The following is a 20,953-nucleotide window of genomic DNA, read 5'->3' as shown; positions in this document are numbered from 1 at the left end:
GTGGGGTGTTGCTTTTGAGCTCTCCGTGAGGGCGGCAACCAGGAGGGCCTCATCCGCCTTTTCCGGGAGCCCCCGTCCCAGATGGTGTTAGGCTTTTTCCTCTGGAGTCAGAAATGTGGGCAGAGTGTAGTCTCTTCTGGCTTCCCAGGTGTGTCTGCCCCTCTGAAGGTTTAGCTCTCCCTCCCGCGGGATTTGGGTGCAGAGAACTGTTGATTCAGTCCCTTCAGGTTCTGGCGGTGTCTGAAGCACAGGGGACCTGCAGCTCCAGTGCTCCTATCTTCTGGTTCCCAGAGGCCCTATACAGTTTCCTCTTGGGCCAGGGATGTGAGCAGGGGTGGGCAGTATTGGTGGTCTCTTCTGTTCTGCAATCTCAGGGTTGCCCACCTCTCTGGGCAGTGAGCTCTCTCTCCCACAGGGTTTGGGAGCAGTGAGCTGCGGGCAGGGATCAGCTAAAAACCGGAAGTGTCCAGTCCCAGAAGAATTTTGCCTCTGTGTGTCCTGAGATCACCAGGCAGGTCGCTTGGAGCAGAAAAGTTGGTCTTACCTGTGGTCCCGAGGCTCAAGTTTGCTTGTGGGGTGTTGCTTTTGAGCTCTCCGTGAGGGCAGCAATGAGGAGGGCCTGTGCTGCCTTTTCCAGGGCAGCACCGTGCACCGGGGTCCCAGATGTCGTTAGGTGTTTTCCTCTGGAGTCAGAAATGTGGGCAGAGTGTAGTCTCTTCTGGCTTCCCAGGGGTGTCTACTTCTCTGAAGGTTTAGCTCTCCCTCCCATGGGATTTGGGTGCAGAGAACTGTTGATCTGGTCCCTTCAAGTCCCGCCGGTGTCAGGAGTGCAGGGGACCTGCAGCTCCAGTGCCCCCATCTTCCGGTTCCCAGAGGCTGTATACAGTTTCCTCTTGGACCAGGGATGTGGGCAGGGGTGGGTACTGTTGGTGGTCTCTTCCACTCTGCAGTCTCAGGAGTGCCCACCTGTCCAGGCAGTGAGCTCTTTCTCCCACAGGGTTTGGGAGCCTTCTGTATGCTTTTTATACCTTACAGATACCTTCCTCCTCTTCTTCTTCTTCCTCCTCCTCCTCTTCTTCCTCCTCCTCCTCTTCTTCCTCTTCTTCAAGATTTATTTATTTTATGTATACGTATACACTGTAACTGTCTGAGACACACCAGAAGAGTTGGGCACCAGATCTCATTACAGACGGTTGTGAGCCACCATGTGGTTGCTGGGAATTGAACTCAGGACCTCCGGAAGAACAGTCAGTGCTCTTAACTGCTGAGCCATCTCTCCAGCCTGATACCTTCTTCTTTTGGTGAGAAAGTCTTCTGTGATTTTGTTGAAAACATTTTCTGGGCCTTTGAGGTAGAATTCTTTTCTGTCCTGTATTCCTATTATTCTTAGGTTTTGCCTTTTCTTAGTGGACCAAGTTTTCTGGTTGTTTTTTGTTTGTTTGTTTTCTTTTCTTTTTCGTTTTGTTTGGTCAGGACCTTTTATTGGTTTAGCATTTTCTTTGACTGACACATTCATTTTCTCTATTGTATCTTCAATGCCTAATATGCTTTCTTCCATCTCTCGTATTTTGTTGAAATTTGCCTCTGTAGTTTCTGTTCAAATTCTTAAAAATTTCACTTCCAGAATTCCCTCAGTTTTAGTTTTCTTTATTGATTCTATTTCCATTTTCAAGTCTTATACCATTTTATTCATTTCTTTCCACTGTTTGTTTGGATTTCATGGATTTATTAATTTTCTCTTTGAGGGCCTCTATCTTCTACTCCAACCTTCCTTCTCACAATTCATTCTAGTAAACCAGCCTCCAGTACCAGTGTGCCCTGTGAATGCACTACCTGAGCAGGCCAGGGTAACGTGTAAGCTAATGGAAGGCTTCCTCTCCTCCAAATTTAAAGCTCCAGTTTCATCCCTTGCTCTGCAACAGAACACCTGCTGCAGCCTTCCTTCTAATGTCCCCACTCTTGCCCACATCTATTGTGGATCCATAGATCTTCCTTGCCTACCCACCCTCTCCCCCCACTTATTGATTTACCCCAGCCCCCAACCTCATCAGTCACTCCCTGCTAACCCAGACCATTCCTGCCAGGAAGGCAGATAGGATTCTGTGTATCTTCCTGTTTCCTTCTGTTCCTCTAGATCCAACACTCCAGTCTCATCCCCAGTATCTAGAGCAGATGCTCTGGGGTGATCTCTCTTCACTGTCTCCCTGATCCCAAGGGGATGAAATAAACAGATCCTGGTTAAACATTCTTCTTCTCTCTCCTATGAACCCCTTCATACCCCTAGCCTATCGCAGGTCCTAAGTGTTAGCTCCCAATACCCAGAATCATCTTTTATCTGGAACCTCCAGTGGCTACGACAACCATCACATTCAAAGAAAACATCCTGCTAGACAACACAGGACCATCACACTCTCTGAAAATCCAGAGAAGAAACAGAAACCGAGGAACAAACCACCCACCCAAAAAGACAAATCCCCAAATAATCACCTAGATTTATAATCATCCCAGTCCTAGATGCCTAGATAAAAACAGTCAATGACAGCTAGACAGTGTGTCTTCACTGTAGCCCAGCTATACTACCACAGCAGGCCCCAAATATTCCAACATAGCTGAAACACAAGAAAAAGATCATCTTTTAATTATTGTACGAGAGAGATGTGTGTGTGTGTGTGCGTGCGCATGCACGCATGCGAGCGAGTGCATGTGCACATTGGGGTGGGTATTGGTGCAGCCATAGTGGTGAAAACTATAATCTCATTTCATTTTCTTAGTAGGGACAGAGATGTCATTTGCACAAAACTGTTAGGTAGAAAAAGCTAGAGTCAGGGCTAACAGATCTCCACCCTCCCAAACTGAGACAAGAACATTTTGGAATAGTGCCTTACTTAACTACCTTGCTTGTTGTATCCAGTGCTACATATGTGATTATATTCTATAGGAATATAAGTGATTCCATTCATAAATAAGTGCTGGCACAGTCTAAGAAGGTTCTATAGATCGTACTAACATAAATTTTCTGTTTTTGACCTTGAACACTGTGTGCATTTCTGAAAGAATTAGCATTACAGAAAGAGGAGTTCCTCAGACACTGTTCATCCTTTGTCTTGGCATTTTTTTCTTTCTTCCTAGGTATTTGGGGGTGGGGTGGGAGGGGGTGGGGTGTTTGTTTTGAGACAGGGTTTCTTTGTGTAGTCCTGGCTGTCCTGGAACTTGCTCTGAAGACCAGGCTAGCCTTGAACTCATCAAGATCCTTCTGCCTTTGCCTCCCAAGTGCCTCCCTGGATCTGCTTATTTTATCTCTGTGGAATCAGGAGAGACCATGAAGAAAGGTCACCCTAGAAGATCTGAATAGCACTGGGGATGAGACTCAGAGTTTGGATCTAGTATAACAGAAGAGAGAAGAAGTGAAGGGCATTCTCCTATAAATTCTATAATTATTCTAAAACCAGAATCTTTTTAAAGACCACTTTGCATATAGTATCTTACTAGTCATGATAATGCTTGCAAATTGATTAGTATGGTTGTTGATATTTTATAGGAAAAGAAAACAAAGATCAAAGGACAAATTCTGTTGTGAAACAGAATATAGCTAAAGTCTGTCAAGACCAGAACTAAAGTTAGACCTTTATAAGTACTGATGTGCTTATGTAATTATAAGGATAAAAAGAGTTAGGAAACCCTATTTTCAGAAATATGGGCGTGGTTTAGATCACAAATCTCCAAAGCAAAAAGGAATCCAACCCTGCCCACCACCACCCCCCTACCTCCCTACCCCGGTCTTCCCATAACTTACAGTAGATTTGAAGGCAGTAGATCTTGGTGATGGTTTTCTCACGGTTCTTTTCATTGATGTCTGCTTTGTAAGTACCTGCATCTTTCATCCTCAGGTTTCTAATGATCAGGTTATAGGTCTGATTTGTGACTTCTAGTCGTCCTTTATAAATGTCCTGGGTTACGGTAAGTTCATGTCCTCCGACTTTTGGTGTTACAAAAGCAACAGATGATTTAGAAGTCCAGGCAATGTTATTAATTTTCTGGCCATCTTTAATATCTACGGGGAGAGTAACTGACTCCCCAAGAATCCCATTTAGCACCATCGAACAGTCTGGCTCTCTTTCTATTGCTTCAGACCCTAAGGATATAAATAGAAAACAGTAGCCATCAAACTGTTGAACCGTTTTGTGTTCTTCTCTTTTTGAGTATTACTGAGGAACTTCCTCAGACACTGCTCATCCTGTGTCTTGGGATTTTTTTCTTTCATTCTAGGTAATTTTTGGGGATAGTGGGAGGGGTTGGTTTGAGACAAGTTTTGTGTGTGTGTGTGTGTGTGCGTGTGCGTGTGTGCGTGTGCGTGTGCGTGTGCGTGTGCGTGTGTGTGTGTGTGTGTGTGTGTGTGTAGTTCTGGCTGTCCTGGAACTTGCTCTGAAGACCAGGGTAGCCTTAAACTCAGAGATCCTTCTGCTTTTGCTCCCAAGTGCTGGGATCAAAGGTGTGCGCCACCACCACCTGGCTTACTCTAGGTATGTTTAATGTGCTATGACAACCAAAATTTAGTTGAAAACCTGCCATGTTCTCTGAAACTGTTCCTGAAGAATACATGTGGCTGTTCATAAATTAGTGAACTTAGCCAATTTTGTAAATTGCTTCAAGAAAGTCTATATAACAGAGTGAATTCCAGTACTTAACCCTCAATAAATCGTTAAACATCAATTGTGTACCAAACACTCTACGTAGGCTGTAAAGATAGAAGTGATCAGGAAAGATCCCCAAACTCATCAATTCAGGGGATAATTTCACCAGCGCCTGGAAGATTTTTTGATTTTACCTTCCAAGGAAAAAGCAAAAATGTAACATATTTCTTTGAAGACCACAGGAAAACCAAAACCAAAACCAAAAAAAAAGTAGTTTCCCAATACTTCATCAGTCCACATATCCAAAAACGTATCCCATGCTCTTTCACTCCCAGTCAGAAGGACAGGAAAAGGGACACACTTGATATCTTGGATCTAGTGAAGGTTAATGGTCTTTATTCCTTGAATGCCTTCTAGCATCCAGAGTTTAGACATCTAGATAAATCTCACTGAGATTCTTTAATGATCCATAGTGTTTGGGGTTGTCATGGATGATACATGAAGTATTCAATAATGGATATGACTTGGCAATTGTTCAGTCAGAAAGGGTATTAATCACAAACAACCAGCTGAGCTATTTTAATATGAACTAACTATGTGTAAGCCCCAAAGGCCAAGTCATGTTTTCTACATAAATGTTCAAGTTAACCCTAAAGTTTGTGCAGAGGGTCCATTGCGAATGCAGGTCTCTAAAATGAAAGGATTTATTAGCCCAGTATTGCTCTCACTTGTGTCTACCTTTGCCCTTCAGCTTAGTAGCTGCTGCAGGATTCCAGGACTGCTAAGATGAACCTCTTTCCTTTCAGGTCAGTAAAAGCTTTGCCCTCAGGAGGAACCTACTGGTGATTTAGTTGGAATGGGCAAGACAAGTCAACATGTATTATCCCACTATAGGTGGGATGGGGGAGATTAGGGACACTTACCTACCAACACTTAGCATTTATTAAGTGCTAACTTAATACTATGATAGCTATGCTAGGACTGTATGTCAGATGCTATGTTCGGACCACAGGGATAATAGGATACAGCCCTGAGGAGCCCATGGAACACAAAAGCTGGCATGAGTGGCAAGTGGAAAGGGTAGCCAGAAGAAAACACAGAGAACATAAAGCTATGCTGATGTTGCCACTGGCAGCCACACTTTGCAGAAATCCCCAACACTAATTGTCACCCTATAAATTATCCTACTGGGCCGATAGAGTTCCCAAAGGGCCCTTGCAAAATCTTAGCTTGTGTCTCAGGTATAGCATGCACAGAGGGTAAGCTCGAAGGATCCTGAACTTGGTTTTCTGGTGCTGTGCACCTTCCAAATACTTAATGGATTTTGACCACTGGGCCCCAAATTTCTGTTTTGTACTGGGTCCTTCAAATTTTATAGCCAATCCAGGTCTCAGATCTCCTACATGTCTTATGGCTTTTTTGAATGCAGGTCCTATGGTTTAATGGTCATTCTACTCTTTGGGTTTAACTTAGGAAGAAGATACATCAGATACATGACACTCAACTCTGGCTATAATGTGTCACTAACTTCTTAAATGTGGATGGAGACCATTTGCTATGGCTGAGAGCTTCTTGGTATTGGAGTAGCTGTGCAACAAGTGGTTGAATGTGATATCTGTTCACAGCTATTTGCCACTCCCGGAAGTAGAGTAATCCAGGAAATGGTGGACTATCAAAAAGCAATCTAGCAGGGTGGGTATGAGTAGGCGAGGATGCTGCAGGGCAAGTGTTGCACACAGCTCTTTGCACTGTTGTTATCATTGCAAGGTCCCTGACCTCTCTGAGCAAAAGCAGACCCCGATCAGGTCTGAACTGGATTTTTCAGCTGAGTTTAAAGGCATGAAGGCACTCCCAGAGAGGTAGCTGTGAGACTACAGCATGTAGCTAAAAAAAATACACGAGACAAGACTCCACACTGGGCATCTACTTACACACTGGGCAAACTCAATAAAGTTACCAAACCTTTCTCAGTCTATATCAGCCTAACATTGGCCCCATCAACTCCTTGAGCAGCAAATGGGGCAGCATGAGCAGAGGTGCATTGTTAACTGGCAAAGTAAAATTAATATGAATTGTCCCTGAGTTGATCATGACCAATTGGTGTGTGTGTGTGTGTGTGTGTGTGTGTGTGTGTGTGTGTGTGTGTGTGTATTAACTTGGGTATTTCTTATTTACATTTCAATTGTTATTCCCTTTTCCAGTTTCTGGGCCAATATCCCCCTAGCCCATCCCCCTCCCCTTCTATACGGGTGTTCCCCTCCCCATCCTCTCCCCATTACTGCCCTCCCCACAACAATCCCATTCACTGGGGGTTCAGTCTTGGCAGGACTGAGGACTTCCCCTTCCACTGGTGCTCTTACTAGGCTATTCATTGCTACCTATGAGGTTGGAGCTCAGGGTCAGTCCATGTATAGTCTTTGGGTAGTGGCTTAGTCCCTGGAAGCTCTGTTTGCTTGGCATTGTTGTTCATATGGGGTCTGGAGCCCCTTCAAGCTCTTTCAGTCCTTTCTAAGATTCCTTCAACAGGGGTCCCGTTCTCAGTTCAGTGGTTTAATGATGGCATTCGCCTATGTATTTGCCGTATTCTGGCTATGTCTCTCAGGAGAGATCTACATCCAGTTCCTGTCAGCCTGCACTTCTTTGCTTCATCCATCTTATCTAGTTTGTGACTGTATATGTATGGGCCACATGTGGGGCAGGCTCTGAATGGGTGTTCCTTCAGTCTCTGTTCTAAACATTGCTTCCCTATCCCCTCCCAAGGGTGGTATTGTTCCCCTTTTAAAGAAGGAGTGAAGCATTCGCATTTTGGTCATCCTTCTTGAGTTTCATGTGTTCTGTGCATCTAGGGTAATTCAAGCATTTGGGCTAATATCCACTTATCAATGAGTGCATACCATGTGTGTTTTTCTGTGATTGGGTTACCTCACTCAGGATAATATTTTCCAGTTCCATCCATTTTCCTATTAATTTCATAAAGTCATTGTTTTTGATAGCTGAGTAATATTCCTTTGTGTAGATATACCACATTTTCTGTATCCATTCCTCTGTTGAAGGGCATCTGGGTTCTTTCCAGCTTCTGGCTATTATAAATAAGGCTGCTATGAACATAGCAGAGCATGTGTTGTATGTTGGAGCATCTTTTGGGTGGTATGTGTGTGTGTTTTAAATATTGCATGGTCTTCCCTATGACTGATCAGTTATACTGAGGTCATATTGGACCCCACTTAGAGCATATCTATGGGATAATTCAAAGAAAGCTCAGCTATATGCTTTTAAGTCCTCTACTTAGTGGATTTTAATCTACTTTTAAAAGCACTTTGGTCTTGAAAGAAAGAATCACTCTGTCAGTCAACTCCAATATTTATTTTTGTACATGCTACAGAGACTCAAATGTTATAATATCACTGGAGGGAACTTCAGCAAAATCCAATTTTGGAGAGAGCTTGTGGCACAAAAATATCTTGAAAGGAGGCTAAGATTTGCATGTCATGCATGAGACCTCAAGTTTGAGCCTCAGGGGAATTAATACCAAGTTGGGGAAATAAGACATATGTATAAAACTTTCCTTTGCAGTATGAAATGAAACAAATCAGACAAATGAATCATATTCAATGATAGCAATTTCAGTTAAAACTCAAAGAAGAGAAAGAGTACTTTGAACTGTGGCTGTTAAAAAAACTTATTAGAAAAAGAGAATTCTCTAGATGTAAGAGACGGAAAGATGTCTCAGGTCCTTGGGTTCTGAATTCAAATTCACAGGCTTTGATACCAATTGATATGGAGTGTGTGTGTGTGTGTGTGTGTGTGTGTGAGAGAGAGAGAGAGAGAGAGACAGAGACAGAGACAGAGAGACAGACAGAGACAGAGGGAAACGGAGAGAGAGAGACAGAGAGACAGAGACAGAAAGAAGAAGAAACATACACTAGGCAGGATTAAATTTGAGTTTATCTTATATGTGGAGGGATCTACTAAAGTTTTATGGATTAATATTAAAATAATGTGTTGGGAGTAATTTTAATATAGCACTTCTGCATAGAAAGAAAAAGAAGCTTTGGTAATAGAGAAAATAGGTATGCTGTAAAGAAACAAGAGAGAACTTAACAAGGCTGATGTAGTCATCAGGGTATGAACCAAGGGGGAGATAACATGACTGAAAAGGAAGGGCTGAGTTTGAGAGATAGTGCAAGGAGGGGCAATGAGGAAATAGGCACCTAATAACCTTCACTTTTAGCTTCTGCTCTGTGTCAGTGGAAAATTAATAGTACAAAGCAGCCTTCCTTCCAAGGAGAAAGTATGGTTTAGGGTTATTGTTGGCAACAGAACCTGCTAGCGATTTTCCAGTGTTTGTTCTCACCTTCATCATAGTGGCAGAAACTTTGATGGTTAAAAGGGCAGATGACCACCAGAATACACCACATGATCCTTCTGTCTGCTAGTGAAGTGTGATCATGCCATGACATTCAGGCCAACAGAATATAAGTAAAGATAACCCCTGTGTCTCTGATGTGTTTTGGAAGAGGAAAATTGCTCTCTTCATCTCTTTTTCTTTACATTTTATTTTGCCATGGGAGCTGGACCTCTGAGAAACATTAGGAATCATAACAAGAAAGTCAAGTACTGAGGCTGGTGATGTAGACAGAGTCAAGTCAGGAACTGTAAGGCTTATGTCGGAGCTGAGCCTGTGAGCAGTGTCCACAGTAGTAGAAGAATCATCAAAACAACATACAAAGCAAACAAGCATGCCAAGTGTCAAACGCGTTATCAACAGGGAGCCTACTAAAGTCTCAAGAAGGGATTGTCTGTGACACAGTGGTTGAGAGTGTTCAAGTGAGACAAAGGCTGAAGACATCTCTTAAGTTTATTATGTCTGGGGATAGTATTAATGATCTTTGAGATTGGAAAGCATGGGAGACAATCTAATCAGGAGCCAGATTATCCCACTTAGGGAGGTGGAAGGGATGTGGATTTGAGCCAGGTGGGTCTTCGTTCATTTGATGAGCCTTCAAGTTTCCTACAGTATGGACTGTGAAAGCATCTGTTCCACAGAACTGTTATCAAGGCACACAGAAGGTGCTTAAAACATAGTAAACATGCAGTGTGGACAAACATAAACTGAAAGATAGCCATGCTTGATGGCCTTCACACCTTCAGTCATGTAGAAGATGAGACCAGCCTCTAAGAATAAGAAGACCAGGATCAAACTTGATAGAATGTATGTCAGTGATGTGTATATGTGTAGGATTCAGGTGTACTTGAACCCGCCAGCATAATCTTGAAAAATATTATTGAAATCCAATGGTCCTTAACTCCTCATTTCTAAACATGGACAACAAATGATGCATTATGAAACAGCACTTATCGATGTGCGATACAAATAAATGGTGGCTTCAATTATTTTGATGCAAAAAAATCTTGAGACACAGGTCTTACGAGCTAACAAGAAATTGATGATGTAGACCAAGTAGTTGCAGAAACCTTGAGATCCGAGTAAAGAAGAAGTGTTTTGCAGCTACAACATCAGCTGACTAGCCTTATTTCCCAACTTCCATATAGCAGACCACAAATGGGAAGAGTAAGACCAGGCCGTGCTTCCAAAGGAGAAACAAAGACTAGAAATGCTACCACCGATGCAGGTTTGAATGATGTGTTCAGAGTCTGTTGCTGTGGAAGAAGCTATAGCACGAATCAAAGGAGGACCGATTTAGTTTATAGTCACTTGGCTTCACAGCTGTACGCTTGGGGCAAGGTGGAATACCATGGAACATGGTGACAGGGGCTAGCTTTTCTCCTCATGGTACCCGGTAACCAGAGACAGACTGGAAAGGTCTGGAAACAAGCTCTCCCTTTCTACGGCATAATTTCCAGTAATCGGTGTCTTCTGATTAGACACCCATCTCCTAATTTCCATCACTTTCTAATGTGCTCATCCGATTTTGTACACATCAAAGGATTAACCCACTGGTGAAGTTAGAACCCTTGTAATGGATCACTTCCCAAAGCCCGTTAGGTCAAAACTAAGCCTTTATCAGATGAAATTTATGAGTTGGGGCAGATGTCATATGCAAACTACAAAACGTGGTAAAAGTCTGTTTGCAGTGATCTTTTGATAGCTCCAAGGAAGACGGCATCTGGAGCAGGTATCACAGGATGACATCAGTTCGGACGGAGCACAGTGGACAGACTCTGTAAGAGGCAGCCTTTCTCTTTTTGTTTCTTCAGGCTCTATAGTACTTGTGGAACAACAGATCATTCTACGTATCAGATGGTGACCTGTGTTTCATCATTTTTCCGTGTCTAGATGTGGACTTTACCAACACACATTCAGTGAATAAGTAGTTGCCAAAAGCTGCTACGGAAGCAGACAACAGAGATGGTTAAAAAAGAGAATTTAAAAGAATAAACAAAAGAAAAGTGTCAGGACATCACCTGAATTTGAGAACTTGATGGGCTAGGAGGTCTCTAACTGGATAGAAGAAAATTTCTTGTAGATCTTCTTAGAGTCTCTGAAGAGCATATACCATTTCCCTGCTTGTCAAGTTACAGTCTTCTGTCACACAGGTCACCATCATCCATGTCCTGCCGCATTAGACCTAAGTCACTCTTCCCATTCTTTCTCTTCCCCCATCGGCCATATAGGCCATGGACACTTCGTCTCAGAGCACACGTATGTAGGTCGAGTCACCAACATCATCTCATCTATCCTGACTGTCACTGCTCTAGAGGTAGTGAGACTTGAGAGAGCAGAGCCTGAAAATGAGGCAGACTAAAGTCTCACACAGAAGCTGATTTCATTTAGGGCCTCAGATAATTTATATTCTGATTTCCTCATATGAGCAACGTTCACAGGAGTTCAAACTAGATGCAATCACATGGACAAGCTGTGCATGACTGAATGACTACAGCAAAGGCAATGGCTTATCTGAAGCAGACCTACTGTGAGTACAGACACCTATGAGGGCACAGAAGCACATCCCAAGAGTAATCTTGTGCTTCGGAGGGCTGAGGTCACAAGCCTCTTGCCTTGTTTTCTTGGAGTTTTCTCACACATACTTAGAACTCTCCTCACACAGCTTCATCCACGGACTGTGTTCTGACCTGACCACCAGTGCTAAGAAGCCCACTCACTATTTTTTCTTTTTTTGTGCCAGACACAACTACTAAAGTCTCAAGTATGTGTATTAGTTTGTCATCACGGCTCCTTCCCTGAACCCACCCCACTCAATACAGAGTCTTTATTTCTATCACTGATGTTTCTTTTATTTTTTTTCCTTTTTTTCGGAGCTGGGGACCGAACCCAGGGCCTTGTGCTTGCTAGGCAAGCGCTCTACCACTGAGCTAAATCCCCAACCCCTGATGTTTCTTTTATAACCAGTGGATGGTTTTTAAGTATTTCTCAGGGCTGGGAGATAGAATAAACACAAACACTTTCTCTTGCTATGGGTACAATAAGTATTTATAAATAGAAAAATGAAATAGAACAAACAAGGTAGAAAATCCAACTGCAAAATTAAGAATGAGGGACCAGGGAGAACTCTTCCCAGGGAGGTCTCTGGGTCTTGCTTAGAGTTTAAACTGATTAATAAGGAGTGGTCAGCAAATTATAGCTTCATTCTAGCAGAACATCTACTGTGTTTGAAAAGAAAAGTCCATATAGGACCCACACGTAGCAACAGTGCCTCAAACTGCCAATCAAGAAACACATTCACTGCAAGGCTCTATTGCTGTCCAGTTAAGTGTCCAAGAATGTCCTGAACCAGCTCAGACCCACAGTCTTAGCTGGCAAATGAAACTAATCGGAGCTGTCATTTTGAGGGACTGTGAGGACTAGATGAGGTGACAGGTCTCCACAGTGTGTGTACTAAATGGAATGACATTAGAGATCCTCAAGAAATCTTGCAATGAGGAGTATCCTTGGCCTGTCCCTTTGTAAGCCACCATTACCTGCTGATTAAGAACATGACTTCCTGGCTGCGACTCCTGGTTTTATGGGGAACTAGCTGTCAGTCCTAGAGAAAATTAGCAACCCCTTCATGCCTCAGGTTCCCCAACTTTACAATAACTTTGGTGATAACATTGACCTCATAACTAAATAGGACAATATCTGTGGGCTGGCATATCCTGACAACTATATTGTTTCTTAAATGAGTAAGAGGCTGGAGGATGACTCAGTCTGTCAAGTAATTGCTCTGTAAGCATGATGACCTGAATTCATATCTCTAGCCCACATCTGTATTTCCAGCATCATGGGAGGCTTGGGGTGGGAAGAGACAGGCAGATTCCTGAGAGCCAACCTAGCTGAATCAGTGACCTTCAGGTTCACTTAGAGAACCTGTCTTAAAAATATAAGGTAGAGAGCAATTAAGGAAGACATTGTGTGTTGACCTCAGATCTCCTACTGCAGGGGCATACATATGCACCTGCATGCACGTAGGCATATATGCCTCCCCCATGCACAGGCACACACATATGCATGACACACATTCATAAATACCCCAAACAAGCAAGCAAACAAGCAAACAAGCAAACAAGCATTGTTGAAGGGACTAACATAATACCAGAGACCACTCTGAGAGAATAAAAGGAGGGTTGGGACACTGGAATGAGGTGGAACTGAGGCGGGGATGGGTGTTGGGGGGAGGGTGTAACAGAGAGAGAGGAATCAGAGAGGGTTAAACTGTTGCTTAACACATACTGCTTACCCTTTGTCTCTTCATGAGTCTTTAAATAAGTATTTCTTGTTTTTGTTCTTTTTTTGTGGGAATGGGGCAGTAGCTAAACTACCCCTTTTTTGTTTTGTTTTCCACCCCACAGTTAACTGTGTGGTTAGAAGCTCCCTCCATATCTGAAAGCTGGGAGGTTGGACAGAGAGAGCTTGGGTATACAACACTGAAAGAAGAGTTATAATTAGTCAAAATAAGTCAAGAGATTGTTGATAGCAACAAGGAAGGAAGGGGCTGGACAGCAGAAATCCTATGTCACTCTCCATAATTATAGAAACTCCTGGATCACAATTGTTTTGTTTTGTTTTTAGAAACCTACAACACTCTACAACCAGAGGCGCGGTCTTGCTTTATTAACGTTTCTTAATATTAGCATATACTTAATCTTTGAATGAAACAAAACTCCTCACTTGACCTCTGAGTGTCATGTATCAATGTTTTCATCCGAAAATGTGTGTTTTAATTCTATCCATCTTATAGTGTATCCTGGGATTGAACAAAGTAATAACTGTGCAGGACTTAGAATTATGTCAGACAAATAGTGAGTGCTTCCCACGTGGTTAATTTTTGCTATTACTGGTGGAAGAAAGGAGAAAGGATCAAAGGGCAAGGGTTGAACAGATAGAAGGAATGGGAGGATAAAAGAAAATAATCAGAAGAATACTGGAAAGACTTGTAGAGGACACAAGCAAGAAGCAAGGTGGTAGACTCATCTGTCTTGTGTCCCTGGAAACTTACTGGCCCTAGGACACATGGAAGACAGTCACAAAAACACAAGAAAGTTGAATCAGAGCATAAGACTGTAAGTTTTGGTTTTGAAAAAGCTTTTCCAGCACAAAGAAGTCATGAGTTCACCGTCTCCAACTTCCCTGGTATCAGTGATTTCAGGGAAATACAAAGGGCTCTACATACAGTTCTCCTTAGCCCACTATTCCAGTGCTCTGAATGTTGGGGAGTGGTAGAAAAGCAGTATCGAGCTCCATGTTCAGCCCTGAATAGAAGGAACCACTCCACCAGGGATGGCAGCCAGAGAATCCAGAACATATTATGCCCTTAGGAGTATCTGCAATAATCCTTAATAGGGGAAACATAGGTACACTTAGGGTAATAGGTACTTCTGATTTCTTTAGGAAAAGGCTGCATCTCTCATTTTGAATATTCATTTTGACAAAATGAATATCTCATCCCTGGTTTCTTTCTAGAACCCCAATACCCTGTACTCGAGTTCAAACTGCTACCATTTTTCAGCCTTTTTAGCTCACTTGGACCATTACACAAACAACAAAGTCCTGACTGGGATCTCTGTACAACAGAGCCAGGACCCTTCCTAACAAAGCATGAAACACAGTGTGAAACACACAACATTAGAATCAGCTTATATATACGTGTTTTTAAGACAGGCTATCACTATGAATGGAGGTTCTGGCCTAGAACTCCTTATGTAGACCAGAATGGTCTGGAGTTCCTCTGCCTCTGTCTCCCAAGTAATAGGATTAAAGGTGTATACCACTATATGAGGCTAATATTTTTTCAAAGACTTGTTATATTCAGACATGCACACACACTCACAGACCACCACCACCATGAACAATAACAACAGTAATAACAACAACAAAAACAAAATAACAGGAATCAACAATCATTGGTTGTTGACATATCTCAATATTACTAGTCTCAGGTCTCCCCATAGAAACACACGGGCTAACAGAATGAATATGAAAACAGAATCTATCTTTCTGCTGCATCCAAGAAATGAAGAGATGATTTAAAAAATATATATCTCATATATGTAAAATATATAATATATAATATAATATATATTATATATCATAAATATATATAAATATAAAAATTATTATATATAATATATATATCATATAAAGAAGTGAATGAAAAAACACATGATCATCTCATTAGCTGTAGAAAAGTCCTGGAGAGAGACCAAAGACACAAAGGACAGACATGTACATAATAAAGGCTTCTTTACAACAAAGTCATAGCTAATATCAAATTAAGTGGAGAGAAAGTCAAACCAATTCCACTAAAATCAGGCACTAGGCAAGCTTGTCCATTCCTCCATACCTAAGCAACAAGAAACTGAAGGAGATCAAGGGGACATAAACTGATAAAGAAGAAGTCAAAATATCTTTATTTGCAGATGATATGATAGCATGCATAAGTGACCCTAAAATTCCACCTGAAAAACTCTACAACTGATAAACACATTCACTGAAGTAGCCAGATACAGAATTAACTCATAAAAATCATAGCCATCCTATATGCAAACTACAAATGTACTGAGGAAAAAAAAATCCAGGAAACAAGACCTTTCATAATAGGCTCAAATTATATAAACTATCTTGTAGTAAGTCTACCTAAGCAAATGAAAGGCTTGTATGATAAAAAGTTTAAGCCTTTCAAGAAAGAAATAGAAGAAAATATCAGAAGACAGATCCTCTGTGCTCATAGATCAGTAGGATTAACATAGTAAAAAAAAATGTCCGTCCTACCCAAAGCATTCTACAAAATCAATTCAATCCCCATTAAAATCCAACACAATTCTTCAAAGACATTGAAAGAACAATTCTTAATTTCATATGGAAAACCAAAAAACCCAGAATAACTAAAACAATTCTGAACAATAAAAAAATGCTGGAGGCTCACCATTGCTGATCTCAAGTAATATTACAAAGCAATAATAAAAAAGTAACATGATATTGACATAAAAACTGACAAGTTGACCAATGGAATTGAATTGAAAACCCAGACATAAATCCACAGGCCTATGGATACTTGATTTTTTGGTTTCCTGTTTTTTTAAATAAAGAAGCCAGAAACACACATTGGAAAACAGCATCTTCAACAAATGGTACTGAGAAAACTGGATGTCTGCATGTAAAAGAATGCAAAGAGACCCATACTTGCAAGTTGATCAAAGACCTCAACTTAAGAACTGGTAGAAAGAAAGTTGGGGCACACTGTTGTACTCATTGGCACAGGAGAAGACTTGAACAGAACACGGAAGGCACAGGCAGGAAGATCGACAAGATGGGACTTCTTGAAACTGAAGAGCTGTAAGGCAGAGCGCTCTGTCATTTGGACAAAATGGCAGCCTACAGAATGGGAAAAGATTCTACCGACTCTACATCTGATAGAGGACTAATATCCAAAATACATTAAAAAAAAAAACTCAAGAAGCTAGATATCAAGAACCTAAATAACCCTACTTGAAAATGGTGGTACACTCCTTCTTTAAAAGGGGAACAAGAATACACTTGGGAGGGAATAGGGAAGCAAAGTTTAGAACAGAGGGTGAAGGAGCACCCATTCAGAGCCTGCCCCACATGTGACCCATACATATACAGCCACAAACTAGATAAGATGGATGAAGCAAAGAAGTGCAGGCTGACAGGAACCGGATGTAGCTCTCTTCTGAGAGACACAGCCAGAATACAGCAAATACATAGGCGAATGCCATCATTAAACCACTGAACTGAGAACGGGACCCCCGTTGAAGGAATCTTAGAAAGGACTGAAAGAGCTTGAAGGGGCTCCAGACCCCATATGAACAACAATGCCAAGCAACCAGAGCTTCCAGGGACTAAGCCACTACCCAAAGACTATACATGGACTGACCCTGGACTCCGACCTCATAGATAGCAATGAATAGCCTAGTAAGAGCACCAGTGGAAGGGGAAGCCCTTGGTCCTGCTAAGACTGAACCCCCAGTGAATGGGACTGTTGTGGGGAGGGCAGTAATGGGGGGAGGATGGAGAGGGGAACACCCGTATAGAAGGGGAGGGGGAGAGGTTAGGGGGATGTTGGCCTGGAAACCGGGAAAGGTAATAACAATTGAAATGTAAATAATACCCAATTTAATAAATATGGAGGAAAAAAAAGAAAATGGTGGTACAGATCTAAACAGAGTATTCTCAATAAAGGAAACTCAAATGGCTGAGAAACACTTAAAGAAATGATCAACATCCTTAGCCATCAGGAAGATGCAAACCAAAATGATTTTTTTTTTTCAGAGCTGGGGACCGAACCCAGGGCCTTGCGCTTGCTAGGTAAGCGCTCTACCACTGAGCTAAATCCCCAACCCAAACCAAAATGATTTTAAGATTTCATTTTATACCTGTCAGAATAGCTAAGATCAGTAACATAAGTGACAACTCATTTTGGAAAAGATGTGGACAAAGGAAAATATTCATTGGTGGTGGGAGGGTAAATTTGTACGGCCACTATGGAAAATAATATGGAAATTAAATTAAAAATCCTCAGAAAGTTGAGCATCAACCTACTCCAAGATCCATTTATACTTCTCAGGGGCATATACCCAAAAGATGCTTCATGAGACTACAGGTACACTTGTTTAACCATGTTCACTGCTGCTCTATTCATATTAGCCCTGAACTAGAAATAATCTAGATGTCTCTTCACAAGAATAAGCAGAGACATTGTGGTACATTTATACAATGGAGTATACTACTTGGCTCTTTAAAAATTGATATAATGAAATTTAAAGGCAAATGGATGGAACTAGAAAAAAGTCATTCTGAGTGAGGTAACCCGAATCCAGAAAGGTAAATATGATATGTATTCAGCCATTAACTAAAGGTTTACCAACCTACATTCCACAGACCCAGAGAGGTTAGGTATAGAGAAAGGAAAAAGGGAGACACATGGATCTCCCTGGGAGAGGTAATAGAATAAATTTTATGGGTGGACTGGGGGTATGTGGGGACAGGAACATGAGGGGAGGAACAGGTAGGGAGCTAGGGTTGAAGGAGGCAATGTAGGGAGAGACACCTGTAATTGACGGGCATTTGTGGATGACATGGAAACCTAGTGCAGTGGAAATTTTCCTAAAATATATGAAGACAACCCTAATGAGGTCCTTTAATAATTGGGGAGATAGAGCTCCAACTGTCCATCTCTTGTCACTCAAGGAAGTTTCCAGTAGCACGTTTGGGTTGCCTTTTATTGAGCTGTTGGCCAAGGGAGTCTCATGGAAGTCCCCAATGACCTAGGCTGTGGCTAAGTCAATGTGGTTGCTTTTTACAAGGTGGGACCCCGTTGCCAAGGACAATACCCACACAGCTCATTAAACACGGAGAAGTTGAGCTGGCGCCTACATGGAGCCTTTGCCCATATGTTCCAGTGTCTCTGGTGTGGAAAGCTAACTCTGTAAGCTACCAAAAGGGAAAGTAAACCCAGCCACAAAACCTTTTATGTATAATCTGACCTGTATGCAAGACATGCTAGGGCAATGGTGACACAGAAGTTGTGGTCGTAACCAACCAAAGTCTCATTTGACTTAACGCCTGCTTTATGAGATGGAACCCATACCTAACACTGCTCAGATGACCTAGAGACTAGATAGCCCAGAGACCCTGGGTCAAACCAAACACTGCTGGTTTTAAAAACAAAGTATCCAAAAAAAAAATGACTCCCAATGACATTCTTCTCTACTCACAGATCAGTGTCTTTTTCAGTCATCACCAGAGAGGCTTTCTCCTGCAGCAGATGGGAACATACAGAGACTCACAGCCAGACATTATGTGGACATAGAGTCCCTGGAACCCACAGCTCTAAATGGGACAACTTACCAAATATCTCCCATCAGAACTCAGGGAACCCCACAGAATAGGAGATAGGAAGAGTATAAGAGCCAGGAGGACACCAGGGTAACCCTCTGAGTCAAATCATCAGCGCTGACATGAACTCAGAGGCTGAAACAGGAAGCACAGGACTTACCTGGCTCTGCACATGTCTTAATAATTTTAAGGGACTCCTGAGTGTGTGAATGAGACAGTCTTGTGTCTGCTCTTGGCTTCTTTCCTCCTGTTGGACTGTATTGTTCAGCCTCAGTGTGGTGGTTTTTGTTTCATCACATTATATTTTATTTTGACATGTTTGCTTATTTAGAAGCCTGTTCTATTCTAATGAGGGACAGAAAAGGAGTGGATCTAGAGGGGAGGAGGACACTGGGAGGAGTTTAGGGAGGTGAAACTATAGCCAGGACATATGTTGAAAATACTTCTATTTTCAACAAATTGGGGGTGGGATAAAAAAAAAGGGACTAGGGGCTGGGGATTTAGCTCAGTGGTAGAGCGCTTACCTAGGAAGCGCAAGACCCTGGGTTCGGTCCCCAGCTCCGAAAAAAAGAACCAAAAAAAAAAAAAAAAAAAAAGGGGGCTGGAGAGATGGCTCAGTGGTTAAGAACGCTGACTGCTCTTCCAGAGGTCCTGAGTTCAAATCCCAGCAACCACACAGTCAGTAGCTTACAACCATCTGTAATGGGGTCTGATGTCCTCTTCTGGTGTGTCTGAAGACAGCTACCGTGTACTCATATACATTAAATAAATAAATCTTAAAAAAAAAAGAAAAATAAAAAGTAGCATTGGTTCTTAGCCTGTTTGCTGGTATTTTCCATTATACAATTCGCGTGATCAGCATTAATTAATTAATTAACTACCCAACAAATATTTATTAAGTGCCTACTTTGTCCCAGACATGCACAGATAAGACCAGTTATGACAAGAGAATTAAATAAGTAGATGGAAATACAAAAGAATCGTCAAGCTGAAATGAAGCTGGAAAAGAGAAGCTTAACTCAAACAGTGCAGCAACCAAAAGGACGATAGGAAGAGGGGAGCGCAGGCACTGGGACGGCAAGTGAAAGAAGACTGGTTTAATGCACTGAAGCACATTGTTTGGCTCTTAAGTTTTCCCTCTAGTTCAGTAGTTTGAGTATAAATGAACAGACACCCAGGAAGTTTGGTTGAAACTAGATCAAAGGGACATGCACCTGCCCTCCCAAGAGTAATTTCTAAAAAGTTATGAAATAGGAGTTGAATCCTAACAAGGTTCAGAACTCACAGGTTTGCAGGCAAAGGAGCCAGATCCATAGATGGTGCTGGGCCATCTCCAGTCAGACTCCCGTCTTGTGGAGAAAAAGAACTGGTCTAGTAGCTGCTTTCACTTCAGTTTGATGTTTCCGGAGGCTAGAGAGAGGAGGAAGTGTGAGTTGATTAAGAAGCATTACTTCTTAGCCTACTTACTAGTGTTTTCCATTATATCACTACAGTGCTTGTTGATTACTAGTTAATTGTCCAGAGTATTTATTAAGCGCCTACTATGTGCCAGGCATATCATGGATGTTGATAATTACACAGGGAATTTCAACAGATGGTAATATGCGTTGCAGCGAAAAGAAAGGCAGGGACCTCTGAGGGTAGAGGCATGTACTCCAGGCTGGGGTGAGTTGGGGAAGATTTCTGAAAGGAAGTGACAATTTAGCTGAGACAAATACACAGAATGAATTAGTATTTTTAGGCAAAGGGGTAATTACATTTTGAATCACATGAATAAGCCATGTTCTTTGAGTTCAGCATCTCCATGTTCCGCCATCACCTAGTTAACTCCCCTACTCGTGTACCAGCACCAATCGCCTCTACAACTGAACAGCACGTAGCCCTTAGTGAGACAAGAGCAACTAAGCTGAGAGAACCCTACATTCTGAAATCCCGGTGCAGGTGTGTCAAATTCCAGAAGGCAGACACACATTCCCAGGTAGCAAGGCAAAGATAGAGTCAAAGA

The 20,953-nt window shown here is 42.1% G+C and overlaps 1 protein-coding gene across 13 annotated transcripts in view; it reads right to left on the bottom strand.

Annotated features, from left to right (window-relative positions):
* Cd84 (CD84 molecule) overlaps positions 1-20,953 on the bottom strand; it is a 40,006-nt gene that overhangs the window by 16,585 nt on the left and 2,468 nt on the right. For 10 of the 13 annotated variants that reach the window (XM_017598907.3, XM_017598906.3, XM_039091002.2 and 7 more), the window contains exons 2-3: positions 20,234-20,358; positions 3,794-4,132 (exon numbers count right to left, since the gene is read on the bottom strand). In XM_017598907.3, the coding sequence (XP_017454396.1) occupies positions 3,794-4,132; positions 20,234-20,279 (385 nt within the window). In that variant the 5' untranslated portion in view covers positions 20,280-20,358. Of the gene's footprint in view, positions 1-3,793; positions 4,133-19,108; positions 19,414-20,233; positions 20,359-20,953 lie in introns of those variants that run through there. The other 3 variants (XM_039091004.2, XM_039091006.2, XM_008769757.4) reach the window with 2 other exon arrangements.

This window comes from Rattus norvegicus, chromosome 13 (assembly GCF_036323735.1).
Source record: "Rattus norvegicus strain BN/NHsdMcwi chromosome 13, GRCr8, whole genome shotgun sequence".
In the NCBI taxonomy this organism is placed as follows: Eukaryota; Metazoa; Chordata; class Mammalia; order Rodentia; family Muridae; genus Rattus; species Rattus norvegicus.
This window is presented reverse-complemented; position numbering and strand designations above follow the sequence as displayed.